This window comes from Sitophilus oryzae, unplaced genomic scaffold, assembly GCF_002938485.1.
Source record: "Sitophilus oryzae breed Bouriz unplaced genomic scaffold, Soryzae_2.0 scaffold_1586_pilon_pilon, whole genome shotgun sequence".
Taxonomy (NCBI): Eukaryota; Metazoa; Arthropoda; class Insecta; order Coleoptera; family Curculionidae; genus Sitophilus; species Sitophilus oryzae.
Genome location: NW_022146265.1, coordinates 88,341 through 105,210, shown reverse-complemented (window position 1 = coordinate 105,210; position 16,870 = coordinate 88,341). Strand labels below are relative to the sequence as shown.

The 16,870-nt window shown below is 29.6% G+C and overlaps 1 protein-coding gene across 17 annotated transcripts in view; it reads right to left on the bottom strand.

Moving 5' to 3' along the window:
* Positions 1-16,870, bottom strand: part of LOC115879692 (tropomyosin-2) — an 88,474-nt gene that overhangs the window by 2,724 nt on the left and 68,880 nt on the right. For 3 of the 17 annotated variants that reach the window (XM_030896637.1, XM_030896631.1, XM_030896643.1), the window contains 5 exons: positions 15,587-15,657; positions 13,204-13,279; positions 11,792-11,854; positions 3,801-3,870; positions 546-2,191 (listed from right to left, as the gene is read on the bottom strand). In XM_030896637.1, coding sequence (XP_030752497.1) covers positions 2,109-2,191; positions 3,801-3,870; positions 11,792-11,854; positions 13,204-13,279; positions 15,587-15,657 — 363 coding nt within the window. In that variant the 3' untranslated portion in view covers positions 546-2,108. Of the gene's footprint in view, positions 1-545; positions 2,192-3,800; positions 3,871-10,644; positions 10,708-11,369; positions 11,433-11,791; positions 11,855-13,203; positions 13,280-15,586; positions 15,658-15,928; positions 16,000-16,870 lie in introns of those variants that run through there. The other 14 variants (XM_030896639.1, XM_030896632.1, XM_030896644.1 and 11 more) reach the window with 9 other exon arrangements.

The window sequence follows — 16,870 nt, the reverse complement described above, 5'->3', positions numbered from 1 at the left end:
CGTTTTTTTTTAAATATTCCTGTGATAACCCGTATGTATGTCCCTGGCGAATCTGTAGATACTTTTTTAGCATTTACTATTTGTGTAGCACTTACATAGTAACTTTTACCCTCAATTTTTCATTCGAATTACTAAAAGCACTAAGACTAACCTGATGTAGCTGCGAAACAAAGAAGAATCGGACCTATATTAAGATGAAAAATAAGTCAGAGTGAGGGAAATTTTCCAAAGAGAGATGGCACGTTTTTTAAAACACGTGAAGTTTTAGTCTTATCTACAGTACTACTGCTAGCAACATTTTAGCAGCAACGAAAGGACAATTTAAAAAATTAAAAATGGATGGTGAGACGGATCGTATCCCGCGACGATAAGTTTACTACTAAAAGTAACTTTCTAAGCAATATGTATCAAAGCAAATAATAAAAACGTTTTAATTTTTTTTATGATTACAACAATTTCACACTTCACAAGCAAATCCATGCAAAACCAACAAGGAAAAGGGAGTTTGAAGCAGCAAAAAGAAATAAAAAAAAAAACAAAACAAAAAGTGTTCATTAAATATATAATTAACCAATTAGTTTACAACTGCTAAATAAAATACATTTTGTAATATTAGAAAATATAAACAATAAGACTTTAAAAATAAAATTTGTTTATCAATAAATTTAATACTTATAATTTTTATCGTAACGACTGAAAATTTTCATTTATAGACGAATACCTATTCCGTTTTATGTAGTTTGTGTGGGCGGTAATATTTCTTTATTTCTTTTACTAAAAAAATAGAAATGATAACCAAACATTCCGAATGTGTTTAGAAAGTTTTTTTTATAAATATCAATATTTACAACATCCTAAGAACGATTTGTTATCAAGCCAACAATTTTTATTGGATTTAAAATTAGTTTAAATAAATAAATATTACCACTCATTATTTCGTTTCTTCCAATACTAACAATATGAAACTAATACATGGAAATGTACAGGAGTTTGAAATAAATGCTTTTATTGGAATGCATTACAAAAAAATCTAGTAGAAATGTTAGTATCAAAATACTTGTACCTGGCTTAAATGCCGAAAATATAATAAAAATTATATTTTTGATACTACACATTTTTGAAAACTACCAAATTTTGTTGCGTGAAAAATCATAAGTCGTAAGCGGCCAGTAATTTTAAATCGATATTGAAGGCAGTGTTGTTATCGTTATATATTGCAACTTATCACGCCATCACAAGTAACTTCGTTTTATATAAGGAGAGTATATACAGCGTGTTCAAGACATCAGAGTGAAAATAAAGTTTATTGTATTCTACGTAAAAAAATCTTTTATGTATATGTAGGTAGTAATTAAAAAAAACAGTTGAATACACATTTTTACAGCTACCATATTCATTAGTGTTTTCACATTTTTTAAACTCCCCTGTATTCAAATCAATACACTTTAATTTTGACTAGTTTAATATTAGTTGGCTGTTATAAATTTAACAGAACTTAAGATAAACCTTTTTAATTTTAAACTTAAACACACAGTATATAAGAAAACGAAACGATCTAGAAAAGCAATAATTTCTAAAAGTGATATAAATAAAATAAAATTAATTTAAGACAAAAAGTATAATAAAAATGGCAAAATATCGAGTGTGAAGTTTGCGTGCCTAATATTAAAATGCATTCATTTTGTATCGTACTTTGTTCTCTTAAAAGCGACGGTAAACTTTTAATTTTTCACATTTAGACTTAAGATCTAAGTAGAAAAATTCGTTAATATTTTCAAAATATTTACCATCGCTTTAAAAATCCTAACATAAAACCTTCACGATTAGAATAAAAATAAGCACCAAAAGAAAAAGAATGGACATTATTGCGGATGGACAAATAGAAAAAAAAAGTAGACTCGGCAACGTCGGTCGCCGAAACGTCCGCTAGCGTGTATTGTTGGTTGCGGCAAATCGTGGGAGTTTACAGAATAGAGTTTTTTTTGTTCTGTAAACTTGCCGAGAACCGATCTGATATAAGTAAAATTGACAATTGCCTGTGTCGAGTGTAAAAAACACGTGCGCATATATGTAATTCCTAGGTAATGACAAGCTGCGGCGTGTGAATTTTACATATTTTGGATGTCGTGCAACGTTGCCTCCATTTCGTCTGCGAGGATTTTGTTCTTTTCTTTTTCCGATAAAAGGTCGTCTGCAAAAGCGGGGTTGGGAAGGGGACAGAAAAGGATTTGTAATTAGTAAAAAAAAAACGAAAATAAAAAATGTTAAGAAAAAAAAATCAAAATTAAAAATAAAAAACATCAACATGGTTTTTTGAAGAAAATAATGTGTGATTGAAATATCTCTTATAATTAAATTTGGAATGAATAAATAGCGAATGTCAAAAAGTTTTATAATGAAGAGGTTTTGAATTTGACACTTCAATGTATTTTCCCATAAAAATTGTGCATCTGTCAATGTACAGACTGAATATTAAATTTATTTTAAAATTTATGAAATAGGATTCAAGTTGTTTTCGTCTAAACATAAAATTTTGACATAAATAATTATTGTTTCTGTATAGGAAAATATGTGATATTTTTATTAAAGCGAAAATTATTCAATATGCTTATGCTCATAGCTGACTAAACTTTGATCATTTTTAATCTGCCTGGCCTCGATTTGGCATTTTGTAAAATGACTGAAAACAGGCAGTCTTTTTGCAGAAGTGTACAGAAAATACCTTCATTGTTTAATATGCCTAATTCTGATTAGGCTTTTTGCAAAGTGACTGAAAATAGATAGGTTTTTGTAACAATTCCTTCGTTTGTGTAAAAACCGGCGTTTTATAATATGCCTAGTCTTTTTGCAATAAGCCGGATTATTCTATATGCCTGCGACATATATGTATATGAGATAAAAACCGGTGGTAGTCAACACTGGTGTCCATATTTCATATTTTTAGAAGTCATAAAAATTTATGATCATATACAGGGTGTCTCAGATTTTAATAGGGAAAATTTAATAGACGATAGAACTTGCAAAAATAAAACAAAAAGTTCATATCAACTTGTAAGATTTAAAGCTTCCTTTTCGAGATACAGGGTGTTAAAAGTTACTTAAAAAAGAAAAAATAATAAGATATTTGAAAAACTATTTAATCGATTTTGATATAACTTGACCCGTTTATAATACTTACTATGGGACTTAATTTGATGTAATTAGATTAAAGTTTAATGGCCAGGGGCGGCGGTGGGGCATCACTTAAATTATTTTAAAGGAAAAAATAAGCACGCCACTGCTTTTTTAGAAGTTTAATATTATTTTTGGATTTAGTAATTAAAAATATTATTTTTTTATCTCCTGACTTTTTTGTCTATCTTGCTTACTTCTTGCAAAAAAAATGAAATTCTAATTGGTAATTAATATTATAATTGGTATTCTAATGGTACCCTGTATCTCGAAAAGAAAGCTTTAAATCTTACAAGTTGATATGAACTTTTTGTTTTATTTTTGCAAGTCCTAACGTATATTAAATTTTCCCGATTAAAATCTGAGACACCCTGTATTAAAACTATTCTTATGTCTTTACTTATTTTGAGAGAAGGTTATAGAACTTCAAAAAACCATCTTACTAGTTGTTATCGTTAAAAAGTCATTCTTTAGTTGTTAATCAACACAAAACAATGTGTATATTGTCTATAATATAGTAATTTATCTTTGAGAACGGATTTTTTGTTGATTTCTTTTAATTTGAAAATTATTACTTATTTTTATTTAAGAGAATTTAGATTAAAATCTGACGTCTTTTTACTACATACCTTCGAGTCTGTCAACCTCCTTTTGCAATTTTTGGACTGAACGTTCAGCAAATTCAGCACGTGCTTCAGCCTATTAGAAAAATAAATAAAGTTTTAGTATAATAAATTTAATACAACCGAAATATCATCCGATAGAAAAAAAAGTGTCAAAGAGTTGTCTTGGCAATAGCGATCAATGCATTTCTCTATACCGATTTGGTCATTTTAGAAGCGGGGTCTAGATTTTGACGTGTAAGACAGAGACACAAAATCAAAAGCGACATACAGTGAGTGTTGCAGGTTTTTACGTTTGTAGGAAAATTTATGTAGAAAAAAGTAAATTATTTTAAAAACTTTCATGTTTACTACTGAATATAATATATCTTAGTTAAATATAATTTATTACATCTGTAGTAAAATGAGTAACTAATTGTGAAAAATAAGGTCCCAACCCTCGATGCAACATTTTCAGTTGGGTTGATACAATAACAAGAAATGTATCAACCCAACTTTTATCTCTTTTTGATAGATTTGATTTTCAATTAAGCTATTTACATCACTGTCTTACACGTTAAAATCCAGACCACACTTCAAAAATGACCAAATTGGTATGTGAAATTATATAGGCAATGTCATCGATCGTCATTCTCAAGGTAACTTTTGCGATTTTTTCATCATACGGTATAAGATAACATACATGGTTAAATTACTTTATATTACATATTGTCATAGAACATTTTATTGATAAAACTCTATAGAATAACAACACAAAAAACTTGACTTTCCTTTTACATTTTTAAAAGGGTATACCAAAATGTTACAATTCATCAATCACGAAATACTGCCAAGGCAAGAAAAATAAAATAATTAAAAACATAGACTTCTGTTCTACTTTTTCTATATAGTCTGATACCTTTTATGGAAACTTAACCATATATGTTTCTATTTTTGTTCGTTCAACGTGCGTACGGCAAACAAATAACTTAAAAGGAAGTATTTTCCAACAGTCAATTTCCCAATACATTTTTTATTTAAAATATATGACGAAAATTGACGTTGGAAGTTAGATCTACAGATGTCCCCGGATTGTCTATACAAGAAAAGCTTTTTTCATTGAAAATTTTAGAAAAATGGATTCTTTATAAAAAATTTTTGCTTGTTCTAAAATGGTTAATCCCGTTTATACTTACTTTAAATTTTATACTGTAAATTTCCATACAGTTTTAGAGAAAATAACCTGAAAATATTATGATTGAATTTCCTAAATATGTTTGAACTCCTAAAAATATAATAATAATGGTAATATCATGTCGTTTTCATTCTTTGATAGATGGTTAGGATTAATGCCCACTTGCACCGTTTGTATAATCTTTGTTTAAAGGCTAAACAGTGATTAACTATAATAAAATATGTGTAGTTAATCACTGTTTAGCCTTTAATCAAAGTTGATACAAACGGTGCAAGTGGGCATAAGTTTGTTTAATGTCATTGCTATTTTTGTTTTACTATTTTAGTTAAAAAAGCACAAAATTTATAATCACGTTTTACGTAGCATGGAGTAAAATAAATTTTGTGCTTCTTTGACATTTTAAAACAACAAGAAATATGACATTAATTAAAATTCTATCAATAACAATCCACCAAAGCATGAAAACGAACTTATACTACCATAGAAACGCGTTTTGATTTTTAGGACTTTTAGGAAAAAATTTAACTATATTTTTATGTTTTTTTTATTTTCTCTAAAACGGCTGGGAACTTTGGGAAAAATATAAACGGAATTTACCATTTTAGAAGAAGCAAATTTTTTTTATAAAAAATACATTTTTCTCAAAATGTCAATAATAAAAAAGTTTCTCCTCTTGTAAAGACAATCCGGGGACATACTCTAGATATAGTCTATCCAGCGAGAGAATATATGACTTTTCGACAGACATCTAAAAAAACTAGAAAAACTAGTTTTTAAGTGAACGACGGTCAACCAGTCATCGTCATTATTCTTTAGCTGAACAGAAAATAGTAAAAAAGCATGCAGGCACAAATTAAGACTAGTCAAGCGAAAAGCTGCACAAAAGCGTGAATACTTACATGTGCAAAATAAATTGTGAAGATTAAATAGTAACTAATAAGTCTATAAAACCACTATAAACAATAACAGGAGGTAGTTTTAAATGTATATTTACAAAGTAATCAAACTATTGCACCACAAAATTGCATCTAAAATGTAACTATGACCTACTTGTAGATCATTTATGAAACAGTACTTAACAGCTGACCACTGTATCTTAACAATGTTTAAAGTTTTTGAGAACAAAAAACATCTTATAATAAACCTCCTGTTATTATTTTATTCCATGACCGATAGCTATGTGATGATACAAATTATCGACCCTCTAACCAAAAGAAACACAAGCTGGCAAAATAAAAATGAAGATAAACTTTTGGTCCAAGATTAATTTTTAAGTACATTATTCAAAAGCATATTATTCGTTTAGTTTATGATATTTTGCATCAAATTAATATGTACAGGATTGTTATAATTTTATGGTTTTACTGTTGATAATTGTAGTTAATTTAAACAGAGTTCTCTCCAAAAAAATCCTTCATGGGTATTTCGCCACTGCACTGCAAAAAAATCTACAAAATAAAATAGTTATTTTTTGTAAACACTTCTGCGTTAAACCTAAACGGACACTGCTTGTCAGAAGTTATGTTTACAGTTATACAAATTTGCCTAACAAAGAAAAAAATGCTTAACGTTTCGGAAAGTTTATGTCTTTCCGTCGTCGGAAGCAAAAAAAAATACAAAGAATAAAGAAAAAAAAATATTTTAAATATTTAAATTTAATAAAAAAAATATTAAAAATATTTATTTTTAATTTTAACAGAACGACAACGGTTTTCTTGTAGACGTATCTGTTTTACAAAAGTAAAGTGTTCTCGAATAGTTGAATTTAAATATTTTAAATAGTTTTTTTCTTTATTCTTTGTGTTTTTGGTTTGGTTTGGAACGACGGAAAGAGATAAACTTTCCGAAACGTTAAGCATTTTTTTCTTTGTTAGGCAAATTTGTATAACTACTGTAAACATAACTTCTGACAAGCAGTGTCCGTTTAGGTTTAACGCCAGAAGTGTATACAAAAAATAACTATTTTATTTTGTAGATTTTTTTTGCAGTGCAGTGGCGAAATACCCATAAAAGATTTTTTTGGAGAGATGAATCCGCCACATAGTTATAGATATTTTTAAACAGAGTTATATTGATTTAAATGTTTGAAAAGCAATCATTACAAATATTAATTCGAAAAAGTATAAAGGCTCGACCAGTTACTGTTTGATCGAGCTCGAAACAACAATGTAGCAATTTATTTTTGAGTAATTTTGTAAAAAAGAGCGTCTATAGATATGTATTTTGCATATTTTTGTAAGAGGAATTTTTTGTGATTCCAGTGACCGATGATGTTAATTTGTAAGGCCTTATTGTGCACAGGATGTTGTCTTGTTAATTGACTCATTCAAACTGTCCTAATAATGATGGGAATAAATGTCTCGAAAGCTTGATAAATTGAAAAGTAATTTTATTAACCTATGTGTGGATTTTTGATTGCATCCTCACTAAAACTGAGTTTTTCTTTACTAAAATTTATGTAGGGATGGGGTAGTTTTCACCCTTTCCGTACTTATTCTTAATTCTACAATACCTTAAGAAATATGTTTATTTTTTTAAAGTTTGATGCCCAAAGTAAAATGATAAGAGAATCTTGATTCAAATAATACGAAGTAATTCTATGTCCACGGAATATTGGGACACCATGTATAGTAAAATTTCTTATAACAATCCTGTATATTTTCTTTCGATTTAGCAAGAGGATTAATTCCGAAATCTCGATTATTCTAACGTGCAAAATTATTTCTGAAATAATCCTTCGGACATTTCCCCCATTTCATTTAGTGCTCTTGTAAATGGCTAATTCCATACGCGCGACTACAAAATATTTTTTTGTCTGTATTTAAAGTAACTAATTTGTCCGTTTCCAGGGGTGAGTCAACGGTAATGTGTAGATTATGTAAATGTAAAATTTGTATATACATATATACCGCGTGGTGCATCGTTGTGGGAAACAAGAAATAGCATGCAAAATTTCCTCCCCTATTCATTTTACAACAAAGTCATAAATAGAGGTTTTAAACGTCTGCGTAAGGTCACACATGCCAAATTTTATCAATTTTAAACAAGCGGATTTTAACTAATTTAGGAAAAACTGCATCTATTTCAATCTATTTTTAGGTTAAAATTGAACAGGCAACAATGCAAAATCAGATAAATGCCGACATACTGCCAACCTATGATTTTGAAGCTGTCAAATGTAATTTTAAAATATTAATTTAATATTTTAACAATTTTAATATCCAGTATTTATGCAAATGCAACTTGTTGTGCTGTGTACACTACTACGTCATACTATACTCTGTTTTTTTTTCTCAGGTAAGATTTCGACAGACGATGACAGAAAAAAAGCAGATGACTTTCATATCAATCCATTTATTTCACTAAACAAAGTTTCTAATATTTTTTAAGTTAACTATGGATGGGTTTATAAATAAATACGTCATGCGTCGTCTCTTGTTGTTTTTAACCAGTTTTATTGGTTTATTTCAAAAATGACAGATCGTATTTCAATATTATTGGTTTGACGCAACGATGAACGACAAACGGACGCCTATACGTATGAACTCGACTTAAGATTTTTGAGAATTGTCAAACTCTTGCCAAATTATAGGTTATAATTTTGTGTCAAATTATGTCAAATAGAAATGATAAATGTTTTGCATTTTGGACTGTGTTGTTACTTGTGTTTCGTGTTTTTTAAAATTACTCGAGGGAAAATTAAGTGTTAACCCAGACCATAGTTTACGGTTAATATTCGGTGCACAGAGACCGCCAGAGACACAGTTTGCCAGAGACTATGGGCAGACAGTTGTATTTGCCACAAATAAAGTTGTATACCATCTCGTATATGGTACCGATTAGATTTTTTCAGTTTTATACAATTTTTTTCACAATATTTTGAAGTAATCACTTGTCACTCAAAATTTAAATCTATTATGCGTTCCAATTGTACCAACTTATTTCTTTGTAAAATAAAATAAACTACTTTGAAATTAAAATGACAGACACATCTATCACTGTCAGGGATTTTGTCGTTGAACAGACTATAGCTACTGTTAGTGTGTCTTAAAATCATTTTTAGGTAATAAAAAATCTTGTTCTATTAGACAGAAGTGCAACGTTTAGGAAATACAATTTTACAAAAACAAAGTCATAGGTTGTCATTATCTTAACATATTCTTAACGTATGGTGACATTTGTCTTTGCATTGTTACCTGTTCTCAATAATTATTTTTTCTTAAATTGGTTCTCAAATCGGCTTGTTCAAAACTGTTCAAAGTTATGTGTATTTAGCATACGCAGACCTTTTAAAAACCTATGTACTACTGCGCAGTAAAACCAATAGGAGAGCCAATATTTGGACACTTCAAAATTTGGATAGGATTTCCTGTTTCCAACGACGATGCACCATTCAGTATAACATAGACATGAGTGGGTCTATGGTAGGTATATTTAATATAAAACCTAATTCCATATCTGAATATATTATTCTTTTTTAATAAGCAATATTTGACTGAAACTTGTAATTATTTTTCATATTGGAGAAAAAAAACTATTTTAGATATACTACTACAAATATATTCGATATCAATTAAACTTTTAGTTACTTAATCGATTTTTCGGGCGCGATTTTTAAATTCATTATTGCCAGCCATTGACATATTCGGCGTTGGGCTGACTAATTGAAATTTAAATTTCCCGTTGGAGATTCAGGTGGTAACTCTGCTGTAAAAAATGCCAAGTTGCCACATGCGAAAGGTACAAGATAGCATAATAGCTGTAAAAAATCATCCCTTAAGTGCTATTAAGAAGGTGAGTTTTGTTGATATAAATAATAACTGTTTATATATTTATAATCAATTTATTTTTGTTTCCTAAAATATTTTGATTAAAAGAAAAAAGAAAATATGTAAAAGTGGGCAACGCTGTGCCGGTCCAGCTTAATCACGTGACTAAAAGTTTATTTGACATGAACTATAGACATATAGTTTCGTTGAAAGACATATGAATATATGTTTTTGTTTAAATCACAATTATCTCAAAGACTAGGGACAATAACCATTCAATTTGGAGATAGAATAAATAAGAATAAAAAAATGCACCAGATAATGATGTGTGGGCCATTTAATAAAACTCGAAGAAAGACAGAGTAACAGAACACAGAAAGAAAGGTCGGTGCACATTAACATACACGAATGGTTCCCGATACGTAGTGTTTTCATTCGAGCAATTTTTTTCGTAAAAATACATGATGTAAAATTACAATTCTACATTGAAAAATAAAGAAACAAGACAAAATTTGATAAAAAGATTGCAATACATCCAATGTTAAGAGAAGTAATATACGTTTTGAGACACGATCCGGAGCTACTGGGATCTGACAAATATTGCCTGCGAGTATACTGAACTGATACATATGTCTGACAATGAAATTAGTTACTATCAAAACGTTACGGCTCGGAAACTTATTCGTGTATTCAACATTTTTATTAACAAAAAATCTCTTTAAAAATACAAAAGTAATTTTTCAAATCAAAAGTGCATAAAAAGCATGAATTAAAGTATTTTGAAACTTAGTCGTAAAAAATAGCGGTAAAATAAAAAAAGAAGGAAAACTACTTAAGACGATGGTTTCCGTGGAATTAGCCAAATAAAAATTATTGTAAATAAGAAAATGATTGTGAGGGAACTTACTTCACGCAATTTGTCTGAAATAATGCGGATTTTATCTTCGCTGTGTTCCCTGGTCACTGCGGCCTGAACAAAAACACACAAAAAGCGCTATTACATGCTTCAGATTAGATTAAAATACTACAGAGTAATACGATATAAATATACCAAAGATGTACTCTTGTTAAACTGGTTAAAGTTATGTTGTTTGTAACAAATTCTTGTTCTCTGGTCTGTTATTACTTTTTTGTATTTAGTGTCTTTAAGGAATAAAATTTAATTTTTAAAAATTAATCTCAAATCATTTTTTTAAAAGTACATCTTAGGTGTTTTACAGATATCGACATTGCAGTCGAATATGATTTACAAAATTATATAGATTAAATTCCAATAATTGACCCTTCCAGCTACAAAAAATGAGAAACAACAAACAGATCGTCAACACCAATGTACCAAATAGAAGAGACGATGCCCTCTACAGGGACAGCCCTACATTGTTCAACGACACGATAATGGTGGAAAATATACAGGGTGAAGAAACAAACGATGCAAAACAAAGAGAATCGAGCCTATGTATACGCCACTGTACATAAAAGACCTCTGTTTATGTTTTTTTGGTACGTTTTGAAAATCTATTAGTTACTACTTACTACATAACATTTTTTAAAATACTCAACGACATAAACAAAGGTCTTTAATACTTTTGGTCTACAAATCATTTTTCTGAAGTCTGATCCTGCCGAAATTACCTCTCTGAGTTGCTGTTCTACATGTTTTAATGTCACTGCATATTCTTCTTCTTTTAGCGTGGCCTGCGTTAGTTCAAAAACAACAAAAAATAAAGATCAAAACACAAATTTATAAAAAAACTAAAACGTTTGATAGTTGACAAGGTAACAAACATAGCGTATTTTTTGAACCATTTAAATATTTTATTTTTTACTGACGTTACTTTGTCAAATACCAAATTTAAAACATTAAAAAAACTAATGCTTAAATATAAAAAAAAATGTAGGAGATGTTAAAAGAGACAGAAAGATAGAAACAACAGATCAGCCGCTGCTACACTGCACTTCCGAGCATACAGTTAAAAGGTGTTAAGATGCTAAAACTGGCAACAACGTAAACCAAAAAAATTAATAAAAACATCAATCGAAACCGGGCGTTGTACCTCCTTTAGACGAGTGGTGAGGTTTTTGATTTGGTTTTTGTACTCCTCCTCACGTTGGTTGGCCTAAATTATTTAGTTGTTGATTAAAAGGATACTAAAATGTTTTACTACCATTCGAAAACGTACATTCTTCATCGTAAAACTATTAAGTAAAAGTTATAAATTAAACCTGTAATAATTAATAGGGCTAGACAGTTAATTGATACCTGTCTAGCTGCCTACACTACTACCCAATAAAAGTAAATTCCGAAATAAGTAGCATACATAGTCTGAGAGCAACGGGGATCGGTAAGGTGATCGTAGTTATTTTATTCACAAAATATTCAGAGGCGTAAGATATTTTATGTACTTTCAGTAAACTTTATAATATTGTTTATCGTCGATTGAAAGAATTGGGAAAATACGCAACCTAATGGGCGAATTTGTAACATGGCTGATTTGATTTCCCCTTACGTCTCAAGTGCTGTACGGTGGAGACACCAATCGTTCTGCGGTCAACGCATAAGACACTTATTCTCTCTGATTCGGCCAGCAAAGGCATATCGAAGACGGTGTGGAACTGAAAGCGACAGTGTTGCCATATTACAATGTGTAATATCTGTAATTCGTTTGATGATATTTTTGGATAAAAAAATCCGCGTTTATGTACTGAAAATTTATTCGTGTCCAAACACAGAATAAACAAAAATAAAAATTCTTTTATAGGTACTGAATATGTCGTATAATCGAAAAAGTCGTTTAGTTGGCTTGGAAATGACGATTATTGACATTTACCATAATATTTGACATATGAAATAACAGCGATCTTCATTTCCAAGCCAACTCTGACGCTGTTCTTTAATCATATAATATTACATTAAATTATTTAATGATAAAAAATTCGTATTATTTACGTAGTGTACCCAAAATCCGTAAACCAGCTGCGCAGAGCTAAACTAAATCTCGGACTGGCTGATGGTAACGCCAGCTATATCTCGGAGAGGTTTTGTGCTACGAAATCGCCCATAAGGTTGCGCATCTTTTTATTTCTTCAATCAACGATTTGACTCTTTGACTAAATTGTTTGTATGTATTTAATAGTTTTACAATGATATAAAATATACGTTCGAAGAAAATAACATTTAAGTTGGTCTAAAAATATGATGCTCAAAATATTCTAAAATATTTGAGTACCTAATTAAGCAAATAATATTAAATATTGAAGATCTTACAATTTAGACCAGCTTAAACGTAAATATATGAAAATATATCCAGAGAAAATATTCTGAAATTCAAAAATAATTTATTTTAAACAGAAATACACCTGATAAAACTAAGGCAGCATCTGTATATTGTTTATTTTCCGAATACTTCTGGATAAAACAAACTAGTCTATATATAAAAATAAATGTGTAAATAATACAAAAATTTACCTTCTCTTCAGAGACTTCAAGAGATTTCAGGTTGTTGCCTACGACGCGAAGTTCTTCCTCAAGTTCTACGATTTTACTATAAAAAAATACAGAAAAATTTAGTATTAAAGAAAATAAATTCCCAATCTAAAAAATGTCCATTTTTACGAAAATAGATTTTGTAACGTAATTGCTTCATTGTGAAATATAGTCAAAATTAACTAAAAAACTATTTACTTGATTGGCAAATAAAATAATTAAAATTCTTAATCGATTTAATAAGAGAAAAATAGGACAAGTGCTGAGACCGATACTCATAATTATTTTTAGATATTTTCAATAGCAATTACAAATTAAGTTTTGTCATTTCTAAATGAAGTGTAGTGATAAATTGGTTTTAGTTTAAAACAATTTTTATAAAAAGTCGATATATTATGCATATACAACTAAGTAATTAAGAGCATTGTAATACTCTAATCTAATGTAAATTTATATGGTGTACAATAGTTGCCACGCCTTATGTAAAAATTGACATTTTTTAGCTCTTAACTCTAGCGAAATACATTGGAACAAATACCATGTGATCAATTTATTTTGGATTTCATTCAATAGAGTGAGCTTGAACAAATTTTCAATATGTATGCACTAAATTTCGTTTTTTGAGAAACCTTATTAAATATTTTTTTAAAACGGTATTTTTTAAAAATTTGACGCTAGATTTGTTCGAATTCAGTTTTTAAGTTGAAGAGCTTAAAAGATGAGACCATAAAGCAAGATAAAAAACACACAAAGAGGATGTTTCAAAAAACATGTGCTACCTCTCGTGGGGAGGGAGATTCCTCACGTGAAAATAATATTTATTTTTCATATCAACATAGGTCCGATTCTGCTTTGTTTTGTATCTACAGGGGTCTTCATTATTTTTCGACTTATTATAATTTTTTCCCAAGCGCTTTTAGCGAAAGTATAAGTTAATATAAGTGCGACATATTTTAATGCTAAAATGTGTCGACAGATTCACCAGGGACGTGCATATGGGTTATCACTGAAATATTTTTCTAAGAAAACATGTGCGGCACTGTATGTTTGTTGTGTGCGGGTTTAATACCGACTAAAAGTTGCCTCTTGATAATTTGTCGATTTCAATTTCCTCGATGCAATAAAAGCAATATTATTTATTTGCCTTAATCTAAGTCTAATAACAACCTTTCATTTTTTTTAATGTCAACTGGCCAAAGTATTAAATAAGTACTCAATGATTCCTCATCAAAAGATATAAAAAACAGTTCCTATAAATATGGGTGCTGAAATGCATAGTTTTAGTTAGAGGAAAGGAAGTTACAGGATGTTAAAACTTGCAAATAGCACTAACACCAATGTTATAAATTTTAATAATCTTAATAATAAATTAGACTAAATAAATAATTTATTAATTTTATTTTAGTTTTATGTTTTATTAATTGTGAGTAACAAAATTGCGTTTATCTCATCAAGCAAATGGAAATCGACAAAATATCAAGATACAACTTTTAATCGGCATCTTTTTAGAAACACCTTCTATCATTTAATTTTTATCTATTTTTGAACATATTGTTTTTTCAGATTTTTTTAAATACATTTTTATTTGCGTGCAAAATATTAAATATTTTTATCTTTATTTCAGTGGTAATTTTTTCTAAGGAGTAATAGTACGAGAGCTAGCAATGTCGGAAAAACCAGTATTTTAAGACGTCTGGCTCTTTGATATATTTTTTACTACGCTCTCTAGAACAGCATACGGCCCGTCTGGCTGCCGATACCCGTTGCGCTCACTACTGCGCATCGAAAGAAGATCCTATATTTTTATTAGTCCTTTAGATTCTAGTATCGAATATAAATCGAACATGTCTCCATAGCGCAGTCGAATTCGGGTCCGGTTAAAGACTTTTTTATTTTATTTTTGTTTATATTCTGATAGTAAAGTATTAAATATTTGTTTTTGAATCACCATAATTATTTTTTAATGCTTTACTATCAGAATGTAAACGAAAATAAAATAAAAAAGTCTTTGACCTGACCCGGATTCGAACTCTCAATCTTCTGTTCGTGGTCGGAAACTCTACGCACTGCGCTATGGAGACATGTTCGATTTATATTCCATACTAGAATTTATAGGACTAAATTAATAAAAAATATTGGATCTTCTTTCGATGCGCAGTAGTGAACGCAGACTGCTGTTCCAGAGAGCATAGTAAAATAAATATCAAAGAGCCAGACGCCTTAAAATACTTTCTCGAAAACGTTGCTAGCTCTTAGACTATAATATCCAGCAAAATTATGTACTGAATCCAAACAAAATGATCCTATGGAGCTGTTCATAAAGCTGTCTAAATAAATGTTAAAAATAAATAATTCTAGTAAGCACCTATCTGATTGGTCCGCCCTTTCTTCTGCTCGTTCTAAGTCTTGTTCCATGAGTACCAGCTTCCTGGCGACCTGGCAACAGTGCAAAAATCATGCAAATCAAGCCAAAACGTAAAAAAACATACAATATAACTTAGTTAACTTAGTACGCATAAATTCACTACAAACAAAAATTATGGTTAATTTAAAATAATTAGTTTTAAATCAAGTTGATCTGTGTCCATCTGGGTAGGCGGCGACTCCTGTATTAAAAAGAAACAAAAGCATGCTTTAAAATAAAGGAACAACGACGACAACAACAACAAAAGAACATCGAAAAACCGTCAAAAAAGTTGACACGTACGATTCACCAGCTTCGGCACGTTCCTCTGCTCTTTCAAGGTCAGCTTCAACCATGGCCAACTTACGGGCTACCTGTAGAATATCAAATAAAAAGACATGTCAGAAATGATATAACGAATTTTACAGCGACGCAAGTATTTGGTTTTATAAACGGTAAACATGAAACGGTAACAAATACGTTTAAAAATAATAAAAATCTCCCTTTGAAACCTATAAAAAGTATGTGCTACTACAATATAAAAATCTTACAAATTATCTTAACAAAGACTGCTCCGTTCAGAGAATTGTAAACAACATAAATATTTTATGCACTTTTTGATCAATATCGATACTTCTTATAATACTGTCTTTGTTCGTAATTCTCAACATACAGGGTGGTCCGAACTGTATTCCAGAAACTCTGGCAGCATATTCTGGAGATAAGAATAAGTAAAAAAGTTCGTATAAATGTATGTAAAAATGTTTAGTTTCGGAGATCCGGGGTGTAGAAGTTTTATATTTATTTCGATTTTTTTTTCAAATAATTTCTGAAGTAACATCAATATTTAGATGAAAATTGGTGTCAGTGAGTTTTTTGATATGACAAATTTGATTTTGATGTCAATATGACTCCTATTTGTAGGAGGCGCCACCTACATGTATTTTAACTGTTTTGAAAAGTAATAACTTTTCGTTCGTACCTGTGTAATAAAAGTATACGTTTCCCTGATTTTTACGTAAAAAATGTCTCTTGGTAAAAATCCCTACGAGAAATCGTTCTCAAGATATTTAGAATGGAAATAATCAATACATGTCATTATTGACAAAAAAATAAAAATGTGTTGTGAGTAGATAGTTATTTGACTTAATCATAAATTTTTCTTCGAAAAAATTATGATAAAACAGTTTCTATTGAAATTTTGGCACTAAAACATTTCAAATTTATGATTTCAGGTCAATAACT